Source organism: Rhamphochromis longiceps, linkage group LG5 (genome assembly GCF_057381845.1).
Source record: "Rhamphochromis longiceps isolate RC_006_pf linkage group LG5, R_longiceps_female_GT1.1, whole genome shotgun sequence".
In the NCBI taxonomy this organism is placed as follows: Eukaryota; Metazoa; Chordata; class Actinopteri; order Cichliformes; family Cichlidae; genus Rhamphochromis; species Rhamphochromis longiceps.
The window spans coordinates 13,962,015-13,981,685 of NC_140561.1; the positions used below are offsets into that span (position 1 = coordinate 13,962,015).

General features: G+C 42.5%; 2 protein-coding genes across 3 annotated transcripts in view; both read left to right on the plus strand.

Moving 5' to 3' along the window:
• prickle2b (prickle homolog 2b) overlaps positions 1 to 7,760 on the plus strand; it is a 98,297-nt gene extending 90,537 nt beyond the window's left edge. For both annotated transcript variants that reach the window (XM_085405977.1, XM_085405978.1), the window contains 5 exons: positions 52 to 189; positions 2,123 to 2,326; positions 2,923 to 3,109; positions 4,127 to 5,011; positions 5,168 to 7,760. In XM_085405977.1, the coding sequence (XP_085262103.1) occupies positions 52 to 189; positions 2,123 to 2,326; positions 2,923 to 3,109; positions 4,127 to 5,011; positions 5,168 to 6,114 (2,361 nt within the window). In that variant the 3' untranslated portion in view covers positions 6,115 to 7,760. The remainder of the gene's footprint in view (positions 1 to 51; positions 190 to 2,122; positions 2,327 to 2,922; positions 3,110 to 4,126; positions 5,012 to 5,167) is intronic.
• A 131-nt stretch (positions 7,761 to 7,891) lies between these two features.
• Positions 7,892 to 19,671, plus strand: part of LOC146669411 (solute carrier family 2, facilitated glucose transporter member 9-like) — a 33,583-nt gene continuing 21,803 nt past the window's right edge. Inside the window, exon 1 of the mRNA XM_085405979.1 lies at positions 7,892 to 9,753. The gene's annotated coding sequence lies outside the window, so the exon portion shown is untranslated. The remainder of the gene's footprint in view (positions 9,754 to 19,671) is intronic.

Below are 19,671 nucleotides of genomic sequence, written 5' to 3' on the forward strand. Positions count from 1 at the left end.
CCGCTCCAGTTCATGTTCTCGTGGTTTCATGGGCATGTGATCTTCATCCAGGTGCGCTACTGTAACAGTCTGGATGATGAGGAGAAGCGAGAGCTGAAGCTCTTCAGTAACCAGCGGAAGCGCGAAAACCTGGGTCGGGGCAACGTCCGCCCACTCCCCGTGACGATGATGGGGGCGATCTGCGAACAGGTAGCTGAAAGAAATGTCGAAAGCATAAAATATACATTTGACCTCAGTGTTATTTATTGATTTATTTTTTTTATAAATGTCATTTCTATGTGGACAGAGAAGTGACAGAAGTGAGTGATGTGGCAGACATATGGAACGACCTGCTGGCATGTCAGCAGGGTTTAATGTTGACGTATATAAATGAGGGAGATGCAGTTAAATTACTATTGTGACCTTGTCTCACTTCAAACTCTTAAAGTGATGTGTGTGGGTATGGTGCCCGCACTTTATTTTCTTTTTTTTATGCCTCACCAACTATAAAAATTCTGAAATACAGCTGAGTTCATTATAGTTGAGTTAGACTGCTCTAAATTCTCTAGATGCTTAGTGTTTGTACTCTTATATAATGGAAGTTTGGAGCTGAATGGAATTCCCGTTTAACAATAAACACACACACTTAATGCATCCACTGGCCGTTTGTCATTTTATTTACAACAAGCTCAAACAAGGTGGAGATACTCAGTGCTGTGCTGGTGCTCCGGGTGTACAGCTGCTTTATAGCTCGTGTTTCTTATCCAGTTAGCAGAGACACACACACACACACACACACACACACACACACACACACACACACACGAGGGAGTGGATTGTTGGGAGAGTTTGTATTGATTGAATTCTCCCCCCCTCTCTTTGGTTTCTTGCAGCTCTAGGCTTTGTGCCAGTTAGATAACCTGATTGCAACTCTACCTCCGTCTCCACCTTCCCACCCCTCTAAATCTGCTTTGCCTGCCTGACCTTTCCTCTCGTCTTACTGGTGCTGCTGCTCGTTTATCTTCCCGTCTTCTCTGATTGTACACCTCCATGCCTCTATCACACTTTTTTTAATCTTCCCTACATATCTCTCCGTTAATAAATCTATCGTTTGTCCCACCAGTGTCCTCCACCAGCCCTTCAAATTCTTTCTCTCTGGTTCCCACCTCCTGAACACACCTTTGTGCTCGCAGCCTTTTCGACTTGCATAATTGTGTTACAGACAGAGATTTACTGATCCGGCATGTTCGATTGGTATCAGCACTAGCCTGACCTTATTAGAGATCCAATAGAAGGTGGACTTTAAGTTCATGGAAATCTCTTTATTTGTTGCATCTTCTGTAGCGCTGATGTGACTGTTTAATCCGTGAAACATTTTCAGTTAACAGAATGGTTTCTGGTGTCTTTTGTGAGGCTAAACTGTCTTTTCCAGCCATTGATTGGACAGAACAACCAATTTACAGCTATTAACTTCTGCTTTAGTATATGTATTACTTGACTGTAACTTTTTGTAGACCAATCTATCAATTGTATTATCAATTAAGTAACGGGTGATATTAAGTGATGATGACAGTGGTTGGAATTGCGGCCCTTATCCTCTGATGCTCCAGTAAGTTTGACTAAAGGTCCAATAAATGGACTTCATCCCAGATTTAAAACAATTTTACAGTTTTTCACTTCCTGTCAGATTAGATTGTAATTCCATCCCTCTAAATGGAGCAAATTGGATTAGACTGTCTTATGTCCTGTTTCCAATGAACCGTTTTAACAGGAATTACTTTACATTAAGCAATCAGTGATGCCATACAACAAATCAGGATGCTGGCCTGTCTGCTCATTAAAAAAAAAAAAAGCTTTGCAGGCATGGACTTTCAGCTTTCCTTATGCTTTGAAAAACTAATTTGAGCCATGTGACTTCTTGCTGGATCATGACACATGAGTCTCACGGGGTGTTTTTTTTTTTTTTTTTTCACATGCAAAGATTTTACATTATTGTATCAAAGAAGCGTTTCACTCAATTCTGTACTTTGAGGTTTAGACACTTTTTAAATAAGAAACGAAACAGTGCAGTAAGAGAAAGCTGGTAAATTGTGACAAATAAACCCAGCAATCATTCAGTTGTTTCATTTCATTTTCTGTTTAGTGTGGAGGCCAGATAAACGGCGGAGACATCGCTGTGTTCGCATCCCGGGCAGGTCACGGTGTGTGTTGGCACCCTGCGTGCTTCGTGTGCAGCATGTGCAACGAGCTGTTGGTGGACCTCATTTATTTCTACCAGGATGGAAAGATCTACTGCGGCCGGCACCACGCCGAGAGGCTGAAGCCACGCTGCACTGCCTGCGATGAGGTAAACGCACATCACACGCAGACACACAAGGCTACACGCGGATGGTCATGTCTTAATAGGTACACGTCACCCCCTTGGACAAGCTGTGCCTGTAACTGTGCCAGCAGGGCTATTTATAGTGTTTACACACATGCACTCTGCACTTACACATGCCTATATACACACCAAATTGCTGTCATACGACGCTTACGAGTTCACAGCACACTCCGTCACAGTTTAATGTCTGCTGAGGTTTATCCAGTTTAAAGGGGTTGAGTTTCAATATCCTGATCTCCCAGCCCATTAACGCCGACTCTTACTCTGCAAATGGGGACAAGGACTCTTTTGGCACTTAAATGCATCCCAGCGGTTTAACAGCAGCGTAATTAAAAGCAATTGCACCACCAAGATTTCAGTTCCTCACACACATTAGCCTCCTACACGAACTGGCGACAAAGAATGATCTAAGAGCGCCAAGCTGCAGAGGAGAAAATGGTATGGAGTGGGAGGGCAAGCAGTCTTTGTCCTGTCATTCAGCACGCAGTAATAACCCAACTGAGGTTTTATCTCTATGGACTTTCAATAAACGATACTCTTTCTTATGTCTTTGTTCTTAGATCATCTTTGCAGATGAGTGCACCGAGGCAGAGGGCCGTCACTGGCATATGAAGCACTTTTGCTGTTTTGAGTGCGAGACGGTGCTGGGGGGTCAGCGTTACATCATGAAGGAGGGACGGCCCTACTGCTGTTCCTGCTTCGAGTCCCTGTATGCAGAGTACTGCGATTCCTGCGGGGAACATATTGGTATGCTGCCTCACTCCCCATCATCCATCACTTCCCTCTATTGTTTCCATCACTGTTCATATGGACTGCATTAATGACTAGAAGCTCATGCAAAGAATTGGTTGCTGAAAGGTTATTAAAGTTCCAAATACATAATTTATATATAAGAGGATTCAGATGCAAGTTTGCACAGAGAAGAAAAGAGTTACAGTAGCATGACTGTGGTCTTGTTTTCAGCATTTTTTCATGGAATAAAGTTCAGAATATTTGTGGCAGGGGTGCAAAACTGAACACCACAGACTTACCTTTACAAAGCACAGAACTGTATACAATATACATCATGCAGTGTGGAACTCAACATAGGGCAAAGGGATGACTATCACGTGACTTTTCAAATTATGGGCCAGTTTTTGGTTGCTATTTTTGTTTTTTTAAGTTTATAAAGGCATAAAGTGCCAGATAAGTGTAGAGACAACCCCAGCGAGAGAAGAAAATGGGGGATTTTTCAGCTGGAAACATTCCTATAAGCAATTTTTCTGTCTTCGAGTTTGTGCTCATGTGCATGCATGTGTAACTGCACACGTACGTGTGTGTTTCCCAGGACAGGATGCCCAGGTGTGATTTTTGGCACATATTTCTCTACAGATTTGCGCTGTAATTATTAGTCAGACAGGATACAGAAAAGTATTTGGCCTCAAAAATAAAACTGATTACAAATGAAAACCACCAGAAAGCACTCTCAATCCAGATGGCAGTCATTAGCAAATAGCTGGTTTTCTTTTCCCCTGCAACAACTGGAAACATTCTCAAAATGCTATGTGTTTATACAATGCTGGGCGAGCGTCATAATGAGTTTACCCTGAAACACAGCAAAGTTGCCGCCTCTAGCTCAATTTTCCATTTTCTTACTGTATAAGCTACTTGCAGTATGCTGCAATTTTACACAACACAGCTGGTTTAAATTAAATTTTTAAATGTTATGCCCTTTGAATACATGTGTATGAGTATCTGTCATTTATGTGTTTATCTTTCCTGCAGGTATTGATCAAGGCCAGATGACGTATGACGGGCAGCACTGGCATGCTACAGAAGGCTGCTTCTGCTGTGCACGCTGTAAACGCTCTCTGCTGGGTCGGCCTTTCCTGCCCAAGCAAGGTCAGATCTTCTGCTCCCGCTCATGCAGTCTAGGGGAAGAGCCTAATGGCTCCGACTCTTCTGATTCGGCCTTTCAAAGTGCTCGCTCCACTAGAGAGTCCAGACGCAGCTCTAAAACAGCAAAGAATGGAGGGGGAGGCGGGGTGCAGACTGAAAGATGTTCAGGGGAAGTGGACCCACTATCTTTACAAATGGATCTTCTGAGTCTGTCCAGCCAAACACCCAGTTTGACTCGTGAGCCACCTTCCTGGCAGAACCAGGAGCAAGCAGGCGATGGTTACACTTATGAATCCCAATCTGATCCAACTGCTAATCCCACACCTCTCCAGCTTCTTAGCCAGTGCAATGTCAGAAGTGTCTATAACCCCACCTGCTCTGGACAGAATAATCAACAGCAGGATTACAGGATCCAGGAGAATGGAGGTTTAAAGCGACCGCCTATTTCAGCCATGAAAGGCCACTCTCTGAATGAGACGTGGTTCCAACAGCAAGCTCCAGAAGAGTACTATCCATCCAAACTGAGGACCCAAAAGAGCTTCACTGAGGTGTCCCACTGCACTCAAAAACACAATGGCTTCTCCTCAGACAAGCGTTCGATTAGTTTGCACGGTTTTCAGAGGGACAGAGATGCGGGGCCTTCAGCAACTACCCAACAAACAGCAAGGAGCAGGAATCCAATAAATGCACTTAACTTGACAGAGCAACTGACCCCGTTAGAGCAGACCCCAAGAGGATCCATGGAGTCTCTGGCTCTCTCCAATGCTACAGGTTGGTGTGGTAGTAGTACTCACTAGATCTTGGTTTGACTTACAGTTTCTGTTTGGTGTGTTTGCATGTTGTTGCATATTAAGATGTTTCCTCAAGCTAAAGTGACAGTGAGTAAAAGGCAGTCATTTCTCCAAATTCTACTCTGTTTCCTTACAGGCAACTCAGATGCTGGGGGAAAGTGTCAGGAGCACCTTTCACGGTTCTCTATGCCGGACCTGAGCAAAGACTCTGGAATGAATGTGTCTGAGAAAAGTCATGTGGACACCCTCAACTCCTCAGGGCAGTTTCGCAGCTCTGAGTCTATTCACAGTCTCACTGCTGGTCAGTCCTATATGGAAATGAACCCTCGCAGACCCACTCAATACCAGATGCAGTACTGTGACCCTTCTGGCATGGGTATGGGCATTACTCGTTTACCACCTGGCTTCACCTTTCAGGAGGAAGATGGGCTTAGTTTGGTGAGCAACGCCAACGCTTCACGCTTGCCTCCCATTAGTGAGCGCAGGGTGGGTGGAGGTGGTGGTGGAGGTGGAGGAAGGGGAGCCAGTATCCGGATAGATGCCCCAGAAGAGACTCCACAGAGGCGTAGGCACCACCATCACCGCTCTCGGAGATCCCGTCGTTCTCGTTCAGAAAACGCTCTCCACTTGGTGGCAGAGCAAAGACAAAGGCCTCAAGAAAGACCACAGCTACATGTCCGAGAGGATTATGACTGTTTCCCGCCACCAAGGAGTGCAAGGGACCAGTTTGGTGGAAGAGGAGGAGGGGGAAGATACCAGCCCCAACTCTTCAGGCAGTGCCCCAGGACCACTTCAGACCTGAGTCTACAAAACCCTGGGGCCAACAGACGCACTGGCTTGAATCAGTACTCCTGGGATGATTATGATGACGATGACTGGTGCTCCACTTGCTCATCATCCTCAGAATCAGAGGATGAAGGTTACTTCTTGGGTGAACCGATACCCAGGCCCATCCAGCTGCGCTACCTCAGCAACCAGGAGCTGGTCCACAAGTATAACAACGCAGGAATGGGAGGACCCAACCGTAGTGGGCAGTTACACACCCGCAAACGCAGAAAAAGCAAGAACTGCATTATCTCTTAATATCTTGACATTTGCTCATTATATAACTTTTTAGCCCTTTTCAGACATGCATTCCTTACCTTTAATCGAGCAACATCTGAACATGTTACTTCAGCAGTGCCAATCTTACAAAGCACTGGATAAGTTTGAAAGTATGCCGTAATATTAATGGATTGGCTTGGACAATAGTAGGGATTATGTGTGTCTGCTCTGAGTTGTTAAGCTCACTAACGGACATGATTATTTTGGAAGTTAAAAAGCCAGTAACTGGCAAATCAGACACCAGTTCTCAGTAGGTGTCTCATGGTCTCACTCTGTTCAAGGAAGCCACAAACCCATTCCTTTTTTTAAAAACTTAAACACAATAAACTGACCTTTTCCCCCACACACCGGAAAAAGTTTTAATATCCTGCATTTTCCACATTTAAGCACCAATGCTGGTCAGTGCATACCTCATGGACCAGTGACTTCATGTATATATAATCTTAACATACCGTACTGAAGATAGACTGTGAATGATGACTTTAACCTATTCTGACCTGTTCAGAAAACATTATTAAAAAGCAATGTAAACAAGTTAGTTTGCTTCCAGCTGTTTATGGAAGTCTTTCTTCTGAGCATATTACATACCTGCAGTAAGTTAGCTGCAAGATTTTTGTGGCACTTGGTTTTTAAATTACAATAAATTATCTTTAACGTGGAGACAGGGATGATGACCTTGTAGACTTTAGACAAATGACCTGTTATAGTTTTTAGGCTACAGTTTATAAAGTGTCTAATCTGTTTACAAAAATGTGTGGATGTATTCCCATGACTACAAATCGACCTGGCAGACATATATATATTTATTAAATGAGAGCTGATTACAGACAGAAAGTTTTAAAGATTTTACTACGTATATATGACATGAGGACAGTCTCCTTCCTTCAGTGCTTTGAGTGAAGCCATGAGAACATTTATGTAAAATGGACCTACATCTGAATGACAGAACCCTCTGACTTAAACAAATTCATGAAGCTAGCAATGTTACATATATCCCATGTCTGAAAAGGGCTGTTGTTCACCTTGTGTACACTAAAATTCTCCATCTGGAACAAAAACAAAATCACCTACTCCAACTTTTCAGTGTTATTTATCATTGATTATGATGTAATTGAAAGTCAGTGATGAATTACAGTCAGTTAACAGTAAAGAAAACAAGTGTTTGCATGTTTTTTTCCCCTTTTTTTTAACTTTTCACAATAACTCCTGATTATTAAGGCGAACAGTTACATGTGCAGTTTTGTCAAGTCCCAATGTTTATCAAAAGCTGAGGTGCAATTTTTTTTTAAACTTAATTTCCACGCAGCAAACGAGTGTACACTACCAGATTGGTATAGTTTTGCTTTTTCATGCAATGTGATTTAGATATAGGATATAATGTACTATTGAATTCAGTTTAATAGTATGTAAATAGATAAGTGAAATTATTAATTCTTTTAAGTTAATGAAGTCAGTGTACATATGGTTGTAAATGAAGCCTCACATATTTTTATATTTGTATAGCTGGAGTCATTTATGTATTAAATATCTATAATGTAGAGATAGAAAAATGACCAAAACAACGTTATGCATGTGTTATTTGGCTGACCTGGTCCTGCATTTGGAATAAAAGAGTACTTCAGTGAGTTTCACTGAGTGACCTGTATTTCTCTCCAGAGATAGGGGAAGTGCGCAAAAGAGTCACTTTGTCCATCTGTTTAATAAATAAATGAATGACAGTGGGCTGTAGAAGCCAGTTAGAGTCATCCTCAGATGAATTGTTCGACAGTGTATGCACTCATATTCAAACACACAGAGGTCCATTGTCCTGGAAACAGATGCCACTGCATTTCTGGTTTATTGTATCAGCTTGCACAAGTTGGAAACTGCTGACAAAGGTCTAGGGATTTAGTTATTGAAACCTGGTGATGCTACAAATATTCTTTGTTACCCATGCTAATGGGGTGGCTGAGACATTGTTGTTCCTGAAATTGGCCAAATTAAAAGCTGGTTTTCATGATGCCTAAGACACTGACATTTAATTACATTTCTGTGAGGGTGAGCTGCATATTCAGTCTCAACCAGACACACTTGTGTCTAATTTGGAATACATACGACATCTGCGTCTCATTCAGGGGCAAATATGGCCCAAATGTCACAATGCACCTGACATCTGGCCCATATTATGTGAACCTGTGGCCATGTTGAGGCAGCCCAACTCGCCCTGATTCAGAGCCCAAAAGAAAGCTGCACATGTGGGCCATTTCTAGGGCCAATCATTCCCTGGTGTCTTATTAACATCAGAACATACTGAAATAGTTTAACATTATAGCCAATAAAACATTATTCAAAGTTTACCATGTTGAAGGACATGAAGGACAGCAGTGCAAGTTGATAGCAAACACATCTTTAGAAGCCAAGGTACGGCTCTACAAGATAGCCAACAGGAGCAGATGTACCAGGTGTACCAATGTAGCAAGTCTGCTAGCATCATCAAAGGCACTTGTTGAAATGGGCTAATTTAGCTCAGGATTAAAAACTTGGCTAGTACCGTATTTTCACGACCATAAGGCGCACTGTGCTAAAAGGCGCAGTCTCAGTTATGTGTGCCCTTACTGTATTTAACACACACATAAGGCGCACTGGACCATAGGGCACATACAAGTACCGTATGCGTATTTAAAAATAAAGCGGGAGCAAACCTGAATTCGGTACCTTACTCACATTTCTATTGCCGGTAATCGTCATCATCAACAACACACAAGCATACAAGTGTGCGTATTTAAAAATAAAGCAGGAGCAAAACAAAGTTTGGTACTCACATTTTTATCATCAATCAAACCCATCGAAGTCCTCATCCTCTGTGTCTGAATTGAACAGCTGCGCTAAATCTCCATCAAACATGCCCAATGGCGTGTCCAGCGGGGTGGCCTGGGGGGGCACAGGCCACCCCCCAAACCAGACTGGCCACCCCAAAGGCAAAACAATAAAATTCAATCAAATATCAAATGTCCGATTATGTTTTCACGGTGACGCTCAGATATCCGAGTGTAAGTGAATGCAGCATCGCTTCTGCGCTATGTGCATCACGTTAGCAAAGGTAGGAGAGCCAAGCGCGAAAGATGGCACTGCAGGAAACAATTTTTCGGTGAAAGAAAATGAGGACAGAATAAATGTCCCGGTAAGTAATATCAAGTTTGTTGAGTTTAGTAAACTTCGGTGAAATTAGAATACCAAGGAAAAAAATAACACTTAAAGAATTATTGCAGCCGTCGAATATTTCAGACAGTATGCTACTGAGGGCAGCTAACATAAGAGTTATGAGTTATAAGATATAATCTAAGTCGTAACATTGCTGTATGGAGCTGCAGATTTGGTTGCAGGTTAACATAGCTGGACTGGCCATCGGGCATACCGGGAATATCCCCAGTGACTTATTTTTTATTTTTTTTGTAATGGCATGAACAATGAGAGGTGGTGGATTGGCCAGATGCAGGTCGATGTGTAGAAATAACTCCGTTGTTTGGTGGTGGCTATGACGGGGCTTCCACAGAGGCAACAGGTGGATGAGGGAAGGGGAGGCAGGAGGAGAGACCCGAAGCAGCCACCAGTCCGAGTGTCAGGTGAACTGAACTTCAGGTAAGAAGTTATGACCTGCAGTCTATCTGGGTCAGATATAAACCAAGTTTAGGTGGAGTTTATTTTCATTGTGCTGACTTTTTACTGTCAGTTGCAATAACTCATACTGCGTTCTAGCCAGTTTGACGGAGTTTTTATACAGCTGGGTGGGTGCTATGATGTTACTGATAGTGAACTTTATTTTATTCATAAGGTTAGTTATTAGAGTTGCCAACGGCTCCTTAAAAAAATGGAATGGTCCCTCATTCAGAGAAAATATTACACGTTTCGTATTGAGCTGAGAAGAGACGCAGTTTGTCCCGAACTTTAGCTAGAATGGAAAAAAGACACAAAGCTGGATTTATTCTGTCTTTATGCTGCACAGCTGCTTCTCCTCTCATTCTCTCCCCCTGCCTCTCCTGTTGCTACTTCAATCATTAAACTGATCAATGATCAGCTGATCGGCTTTTCTCTCTTGTTTATCGCCCACTTTGCGCCAGAAAGAGGAAACCAGCAGATGTTGCGCTAAACAACAGCAGCACGTTTAAGCTTGATCGGCTGTTGTTAGAATGTATTTAATATTAATTTCTAGTATCAGCTGATGTTTGCTGGAGCCACAGCTGTAAAGCTGCTGGTCATGATGTCTGTTTAGATATGTGGTGAGAGGGAAACATGAAGATGAAACCAGGAGATGTCCTTACTGAACCATCAGAGCTGAACAGGTGATGGAGAAACAGGTTTACCTTTTAGGTGACATGAATGAGTTGAAGGGAAGTTATGAACTGTTTCTGAGAGACAAATAACACCAGGATCCTTTTCTAAGTAGCTGACAGCTGGTAACTGTGCAGGGGCGGGTCTAGCAAAGTTTTGCCAGGGGGCCAGGTAGGGCATTAACAGGGAAAGGTGGGCACAAAGAAATACTTTTCTTTCTTATTCTCATTTAAAATACCTAGTTTTTATTAAATAATTATCTAAATCTTACAACCAAAGTTTTTATCTGACGTAAAATGTATAGAAATCATACATATACCAACAAGACTGTACATCACTGTCACAACAGGGTTTGTTTTCAGTCAAAGTCTTTATGGCTTTACTACCTGGTGGGTCGGTCTGTAGTAAAAATGCCCAATTTTTTTGTCCCAGTCCAGCCCTGCAGGTTAATACTGGCAGTGTCACCATGCCAGCTGACTGTATTTTATCATCAGCCAGTGTTGTTCTTTATCAATATTACCAAAGTTTACGATAAGGCAGCATAGAAAGTATTTACTTGCTTTCAGGTTTCATTCAAATGTTAGTCTTTTCAGTTGTTTCCCCACTTTTTTCCTGTTTCAAAATCAAACACCAGTTTGTGAGAAGATTATCTTCTTTTTTTAACAGGCAGATAAAGTTTTGCATTGGCATTGGCTAATTTGTCAATTGTTTGTTACAAATGTTCGTATTTTAATTTTCAAAACTGTTTTTGCCCAAAACATATGTGCACTATATATCAGTAAAAATACTATGCAAATATTGTTGTCCTTGAATGCTGAGTAAACACTGACAAAGCACTGATTGTATCTCTTGTACTTTATCAATGCAGTATCTAAAAACTTTGCACCGTAGTGGTTAAAATCTCATTCTAATAAGAGTTAAAAGTGCATTTGGTTATTAGGTTTATAGGATTATTGAATTATGGTTAAGGGTTGGTAGAATTTTTTTTTAAACATTATCTGCCAATTAAATCTGCCACCCTTCTCCAAATCTGTGCCCCTACCTGGCCCCCCCAACAAAAATTTTCTAGACACGCCACTGAACATGCCAGGTTCACTGTCTTCACCAGGGGTGCCCAATCCCGGTCCTCGAGAGCTACCGTCCTGCAGCTTTTAGATGCATCCCTACTCCAACACAGCTGAATCAAATGGTTTGATTACCTCTTCAGCATGCCATCGTGTTTGGCAAAGGCCTGATAACAAGCCATTCATTTGATTCAGCTGTGTTGGAGTAGGGATGCATCTAAAAGCTGCAGGACGGTAGCTCTCGAGGACTGGGATTGGGCAGCCCTGGTCTTCACCGTCAGAGTCACTTTCCGTGCCGTGCGGCTCCTCGGAAATGATGCCGGCTTTTGCGAAAGCTCGAACAACAGTGCCAGCAGACATGTTAGCCCAAGCATCTACAATCCATTGGCAAATTGTGGCGTAACTCGCCCGGCGCTGCCTTCCACTCTTGGTGAAACTGTGGTCTCCATCGGTCATCCATCGCTCCCAGGCCGCTCGCTCGCAGCCTTACTTTGAACGGGCGGTTCACACCGATGTCCAGCGGTTGGAGTTCCTTTGTCAGGCCTCCCGGAATGACAGCAAGCTCACAGTTCATTTGCTTCACAAGTTTTTTCACATCGGCTGTGAGATGGGCACGCATAGAGTCACAGATCAACAGCGATGGTGATGCGTGGAAAAAACCACCTGGTCTCCTTACATACACCTCCCTCAGCCAGTCTTTCATCATTTCCTCATCCATCCAGCCCTTTTCATTTGCCTTAATGATGATTTCTGCTGGAAACTTCTCTTTAGGCAAAGTCTTTCGCTTAAAAATCACCATAGGCGGCAGTTTCTGTCCATTAGCATGGCAGCCAAGCACAACAGTAAAAGAAGACTTTTCATACCCCGTTGTGCGTATCGCTACCGTGCTGGTCCCCTTCTTCTCCACAGTGTGACTCACCGGGATGTCAAAAGTGAGCGGGACCTCGTCCATGTTTGTGATGTGGCTGGGCTGGATGTTTTTGTCGCCGATGTGTTTGCTGCAGTAGAAGCGGAAGATGGCCAGCTTTTCCTTATAATCCGCTGGAAGTTGCTGCGCTACCGTAGTCCTGGTCCGGATGGAAAAATGGCACAGTTTCATAAAAAGTGAAAGTGAAACTGCTTTTAGCCGAATGGTGACCGTCGAAACGCTTCTCCCGCTCGCTCTTTGCTCGATGATCCACCGCTCGAGTCTTTCCTCCAACTCGAGCCACCTCGCCTTATGTCCGCGGAAACTCAGCTGCGTTTTCTTGACCTGCCGGAGCTTGTTTTCCAGCTTCCTCCATTTGCGAACCATCGATTCGTTAATCTTAAATTCTCTCGCCGCTGCTCGATTTCCATGTTCCTCCGCGTAGCTGATGGCCTTCAGTTTAAACTGTGCTTCATAAGCGTGTCTCTTTGCCATTTTCAGGGTTGTTAAAACAACGATGTCCTGCATAATGCACATACCTGTTCTTTTATACAGGTATGTGCGATTGTCCCGGTATATACGATCAACGCCCACACTTCACCCTTTAACGTTCTCATGGTGTTCTCTACTACGTCCTCCTTACAACACATAGGGCGCACCGCGCTATAGGGCGCGCCGCACTTTTTGAAGAAAATCTAAGACTTTTAAGTGCGCCTTATGGTCGTGAAAATACGGTAAGCGATCACTAGCAGCCGAACATCAAACAACTGCGACAACGCGAGATATGGTTCACTGGCTAATATTTTACTAATCCAAAGGCAAGGCCAACTCGACATCCATCGTACATCCTGTGTAAAGCTCTCTTACCAACTGAAAGCCAGTCCACAATATACTCTTTACACCCTCATGCTTTGTATCATTCCCTTTGCCTTCCTCTTTCTGTGTCTCCTCATTTTTGCCATGATGTTTGTAGTAAGAATACTAAGCTAAATTCTTCTTATAGCTGGCTGAAGACCCAGAGATTGTGGGCTTGTGAATGGTTTTCAGTTAGAGAGCACACAGAGACAGATCAGCCTAGGGTTACCTTGCCTCTTGGCCTATGGCAACTGGAATAAGCCCCCTTCCACTCTGAATTGGATAAATGGAAGAAGATGGATGGATTTTACTTTACTTTGTGTTTGTTTTTGTACTTTGTTAAGGTAACTAGTGCCATACCTCATGAATTACCAAGCAGAGGAACACAATGTGCTACATGAAATGAGCAATTTGGAGGACATATCAGATGATGTATATTTGCTTGCTAATGAGCACTACGTGGGGACTTCCAATTACACCCCCCCTCCAACTGTGGCCACCTCCAGAGAAATGGTACTAAGGAGGGAAACTTGCTGACTCAAGCCAAGTAAGATTCTTCAGCCATGCTTGAAAACCTGTTCGTTAGATTTCCTGGCAACATCTTGATGGATGCTCTGACAGTTTTTATTTCATCTTAAGTCCACTTAAATTCAAAACAAATCTGCAATGTCAAAAGTATTTTACTTTTTGAATACTCTGACTAAAGAGAAAAGATTTAAAATGGTAATAGAAACAACAAGACATGCACAGAAAGGTTAATTATTTGTACAGTAGAGCAGGTGGTATTGGAAAGTGTTAAGCAAAGTCATACTGTAAATTGGACTGATAATGTCCATGTGGTCTGGGGATTACTGCTGCTAGCCCCATAATCCCACCCCTCCCCTCACACACACACACATACACACTTGGAACAAGGTGTGCAAATGCCAGTCTCCTGACTTGGAGCCATTGAAGCTCTAATGTTGTTGGCATAATGGTCACATTAGTATGTTTGCCTCACCTGAACTCAGCCACTAAGGCGTGTAGCCCAGCTTTCATGTTTACTTGGGGATGTGCAGATAACTCATTGACGGGAAGGAATGGATCTGAATTAGTCTGTCATTATACCGCAAAGCCAGCTGCAAAAATATGAGTCACATTATGTCTGACTGCTGCTGATGGCCTGGCCAGTAAATATGGACTTTGCTGCTTTAAGCTTTCATGTTGCAGACTGTATATCATTGGGGTGTCTGTCACTCAAATCCTTTTACTTAAAAGGTACTGAGACATACAGTGAGAGTCAGAGTCTTTGGTCTGCCTTCAATAACGTGAATATTATTGCTCTTGAAACACGAGCTTCCCTTACATCATCACTGCTTGCCCATATTAGTTTGTTTCTTTATTAGTCCCTCACCCGTGTGTGTGTGTGTGTGTGTGTATGTGTGTGGGGGGGGAGTCTCCAAGTGTTTAATTAAAAGCAAATGGAAGCCGTACACTGAAGGGTGCCACAGATTGCAGCCATATGCTTCCCGCGCTGTGCCGTATTCAAGATAGCGGATGGTGGGGAGATAATCCTCGAGTGGTTTGGATGCTTCCAGTTGTGACAGTCATATTGTCAGCCAAGCGTGTAATTTAGAGCCATGAGCGGTTAGGTGTCTTCGCTGTACAAAGAAGTTACAGTCTGGTGATAGTCGAACTAGGTGTCAGGAAGAAGAGGTTTAATCGTTTCGTGATCATGACTGACATTGTCAGTGTTGAACAATAATGTTCTCCAGATCATGTGGATGAAAAGCATTTCTATTTACCCTCTTATTTTGTTTGAGCAGGTGTACATTTCAGTTATTACATACAAACTTGGATTAATAACATCTGGGGCTACAAATGCCCTGTTTGAAAAGGAGTACAAATTTCTGTCTAATCCCAGCTCTACTCTTCTTTTTTTGTCTGCCACACAGTAAATTTACAAAATGCTCGATAAAGGTTTAACAAGAAAAAAAAAGTGCCCTTGTAATACATGCATCCTAGTAGTCCTCATGTTGTATTTGTGCCTTGAAAGCCACTTCATTTAGAAAATGCAACAGTTTCATTAACAGCCAGACGTGCACGTGCGCGTGTGTGTGTGTGTGTGTGTGTGTGTGTGTGTGTGTGTGTGTGTGTGTGTGTGTGTGTGTGTGTGTGTGTGTGAAGGCTCAGATGCATGGCTGTCATGAGTTGAAACAGTTGGAGTTGTTATAGGAGACTCTAAAAGCTGTAATTACCGGTCCTTAAGAGCAGAATGGCTGCAAATTACAGCTGCACTCTGAGCAAACTAAAATAGCTTGATTCAGTTATTTACAAATGAAGAATGCCAACGTGCTATCGCACATGCACACGCAACCAGCTCGCTATCGCTGGCACGCAAGTAGGTACAAACTCCAACGCATATACACATACGCACACATGTTCACTGGCCTTGCTGAATAGAAGACGCGTGACAAGTCTGACTGAGGCCTTACCAGCCAGCTACTCTCCTACAGCTCTATCATGTGTGTTCAATTAGTGTGGAAAGAATGCATAAATACAGTTATCACTGTGCCAAAAATCACTTTCTCAAGTGACTGAAAATCACCCGTGGCAGATCTTCAAGTTTAGAAGATTTGTTATGTTGTTCGGGAAGTTTTTTTTCTTGTCCAGTGGATTGTGAATCCCCGTATTCTGAGACCGTAGTAGCTTTTAAACAGATCAGCCACATTAAAACCACCTGCCTGTCCCCTTCATGCCACAGCTCTGGATTAGTTAGGACTTTTTGGGTTGGCCTGTGGTGTGTTGTAATACTCAGAATTAGGATTTAGTGAGTCTGGACACCACATCAGTGCTCTGTGGACTCCTGTTCCCCTGGGCATTTATTAGTGGTTTTAGCAATATAGTGTGAGAGACCGTCGCGATGGTGGGGGAGGCCACTGCTGATGCATACTGTCTTTTCTATGATTATTCTACAGCACATTTCTACCCTGATCTATGACTCTCGCAGTCGTTTCTGTTTAGCCTCACTCTCCTGTGTGACAGGGTCACTTCTCTCACAAAGTGGATGTGCTAATATCATGTGACAGTAACCCTGCTGTCCATCTGTCTTTTCTCTGCTCTACTCACCAAGAAAACATGGCTACCACACCCAAATTGAATTATCTCCAACAAGTTCCTTGCTCCTCTAATTTAAGGAGCTCCAAAGTGTCACAGGCCAGCATTAGACTTGTAGACCTTGACTAAACCCGCTAATCTCAGACTTCATTCTCACCCACTTAAGGCTGTGTGACCTTTGTCCTTTCCACTGGCTTCAAGTGTGGCTGGTCAAGACTTTATACCCGGATTGCCTTCACTTCTCAAACTAATTCCTTGTGCTAATAGACTTGACGGCAAGTTTTTAAAGAGCGCTGTAAATAGGACTCATGACACGCACTGTATTATTAATTAGAGCCCATAAAAGGCCTCTGTGGGGGCCGTCATTAGGCCTTATTGTTGTCATTCAGCCACAGTGAGACAAAATAATCTTTCATTTTCAGTGTTTGCTTAGTATGACACGTGGCGCAGTGAAATGCTGCCAGGTTTGGATTAATCTGCAGATCCAACAGCTCGGAGGGGAACCCCGCCATAATGGAGAACAGCATGCTGGGTATTTTAGTGCTGCACTGCCAATGAGTTCATGGTATCGGCTCACTCTACCCGTTTTCACCACTGTGACTCATTAAGAAGCATAATTCCCAGGAGGGATCCCATCTGCATGCCACCTGTAGGAAGTTCCCTCTGAAAGCAACACTTAATGCATCCTGCATCAACACAATTTAAGCTCAATGCTTGTGTTCATCTCTTCACTGCCCTTTCTCTCTTCATTTTCCTATTACCCACATCTTTTTCTGTCTCTGTTTAGCCCAGATGATGGATAGACTGATTAGGCCTTCAGCTGTATCTGAAGCATAGGTGGTCTTGGAGCTAGGAAAGCCCCTTTTCAGACAAACACTGCCGCTTTCTACGCACTGCATGTAAATGGCAGTTGGCGAAATAAATACTAGCTGATGAGCTCGCTCCACCAGTGGGACGAGACCATGAAGGGGAAGGCAGTCCAGAGTGGTTCACCGCAAAATGTGCTTTTTAAACTATCCTCTAAATGTGTAGTCTGGTGGCAAGTCTCTGCCGACATTGCAGATTTTATCGCAGAAATGGCCGATCTGGACAACCTCAGGTGTAAACTGGATACAAGATTCAGGGTTCTTTATCATCATTATAAAAGAAAAATACAATGACATTAGATTAGCAAATATAAAAATAAGTTGAATAAACGTTAAATAGAAATACATTTTTCATTTAATTAATGCAGACACAACATCCATCAAAATTTCCCATATTTTCCACTATGCAATACATTCACTGCCATTGTATGCATTAAAAGAAAGTCGATTACTGCACATTAAAAGTCCATCAATGTGCTTGACTATGAACAACAAACTATGTGGGGGGTTTTTTATTGTTAATGACCTTATTGCAAGGACAGAGCAAGCAAGTGTTACAACTGCAGTCTGACACTATTTGTAAAGTGAAAAGCTTCTTGTACACAGTTGTTGAGCAGGTTTTGTTAACACGAACTGAAGCTGTCCTTCGGTAAAGCGAGAGACTGGTATCGGTATGACCTGCTAATTCCCCTGTCATCCGCTCCTCATTCTCTTCCACTTAGAAAAATTAGATAATCTTCACACACAATGGTCAGTTTAATCAGGTGGAATGTTTTTTGTTCAGGCCATGCACTAAAAAGCATTGTGTCATTTAACCTCCTACGACCCGAACTCTTCCACGGCATGCATTTTTAATTTCTCTTTGATATTTGGGCTGATTGGGGCCCGATGAATGTAAAAACAAAGAAGTACCGGATTATTTTTTTTTGCCCAATATTTGTTTCTAAGATAAATGAGAGCCACAAATGAGGATATTCGTTTAAAATTTCAATAGAACAGTAGCAGTATAATGTCCTCGTAAGTGGATATCAGGCCCTTGTAGAGCAAAATTGAGGATTTGGTTCTAAATAACCAAGAATGCGATGTCCACATATGTGGACGGAGGGTCCTAGGAGGTTAATAAATCTACCCACATGACTCAGACAGAACAAACCTGGAGAAACCAGCTTGTCCCAAAATCTTGAGACTTATAAGACAATGATTCATTTAATCTGTAACACATGCAGCTGTGTTCACTCTACTCTGACTTGCAGTACTGTCTGTGAGCTCAGTGTTGCCAGGCAGAGTGATGGCTGAACGATGGCCCTCATTTCACCCCTTCTTCAATTTGCATTGTTGCTCTGCTGGAGGAGGATTTACTTAATAGTTAATGCTTAAGTGTAAACCATGAAAAGCTTTCTCTTCTTTTTTCCCCATTAGATACGTAATATGAATAAGACGGATGTATGTGAATTAACCATTTTGAATTTCAATGAAGTTATAGGCAAAAACACCACGGTCAAAACATCAAAAGAGGCACACTGTATCGCTAAGTGGCCAAGCTACGTTTTGAACTCCACACATCTCAGAAACAATCAGACACAGAGGAAACAATGATTCTTAATCATTAAACTATCTATACGTGATAAAAAGCTATGTATTGCAAGTGTATATGGTCCAAATGTTGATGATCCCTCATTCTTTCACGGTTTTTTCAGTGCACTCTCTGAACACTTAGATGGCACACTTGTTCTTGGAGGTGACCTCAACCTTGGACTAAATGAAGACATGGATAGGCTCAATACAGCGGGAACTCAGCGTAATTGGCAGTCCACAAATATAATCAAACAGTATATGAGCGACTTTGGTCTTTGCGATGCATGGCGCTCCCTTCACCCCACCAGTAAGGAATATACTTTTTTCTCACATGTCCATCACTCCTACTCTCGTCTGGATTATTTTTTGGTCAGCAGCTCACTGCTGAACGACATTTCAGACACTGAGATTCACCCTATAGCTGTCAGCGATCATGGTCCTGTATCTTTAACACTAATGCACAAGAATAATACTACGCCAAGAAAAAACTGGAGATTTAATATATCACTACTTAAAGATGAAGACTTTATTAAATATTTTAAAAAAGAGTGGACTTCATATTTGAACTATAATGACACTCCCGAAACATCAGCTTCTGTTCTATGGGAAGCAGGGAAAGCTGTGATGAGAGGTAAAATAATTTCTTTCTCATCACATAAAAAGAAAAAAGAAAACAAAAATATTCAGGAATTAGAAAAAAACATCAAATCACTAGAAGAAGCCTACGCGTCCCACCAAGATCAGGAAACATTGAACAAAATACGCAAAACAAAACTAGAATTAAATGAGATAATTGATAAAAAAACAAAATTCTTAGTACAAAGACTACGCCTACAAAATTATGAACATGGTAATAAATCCGGTC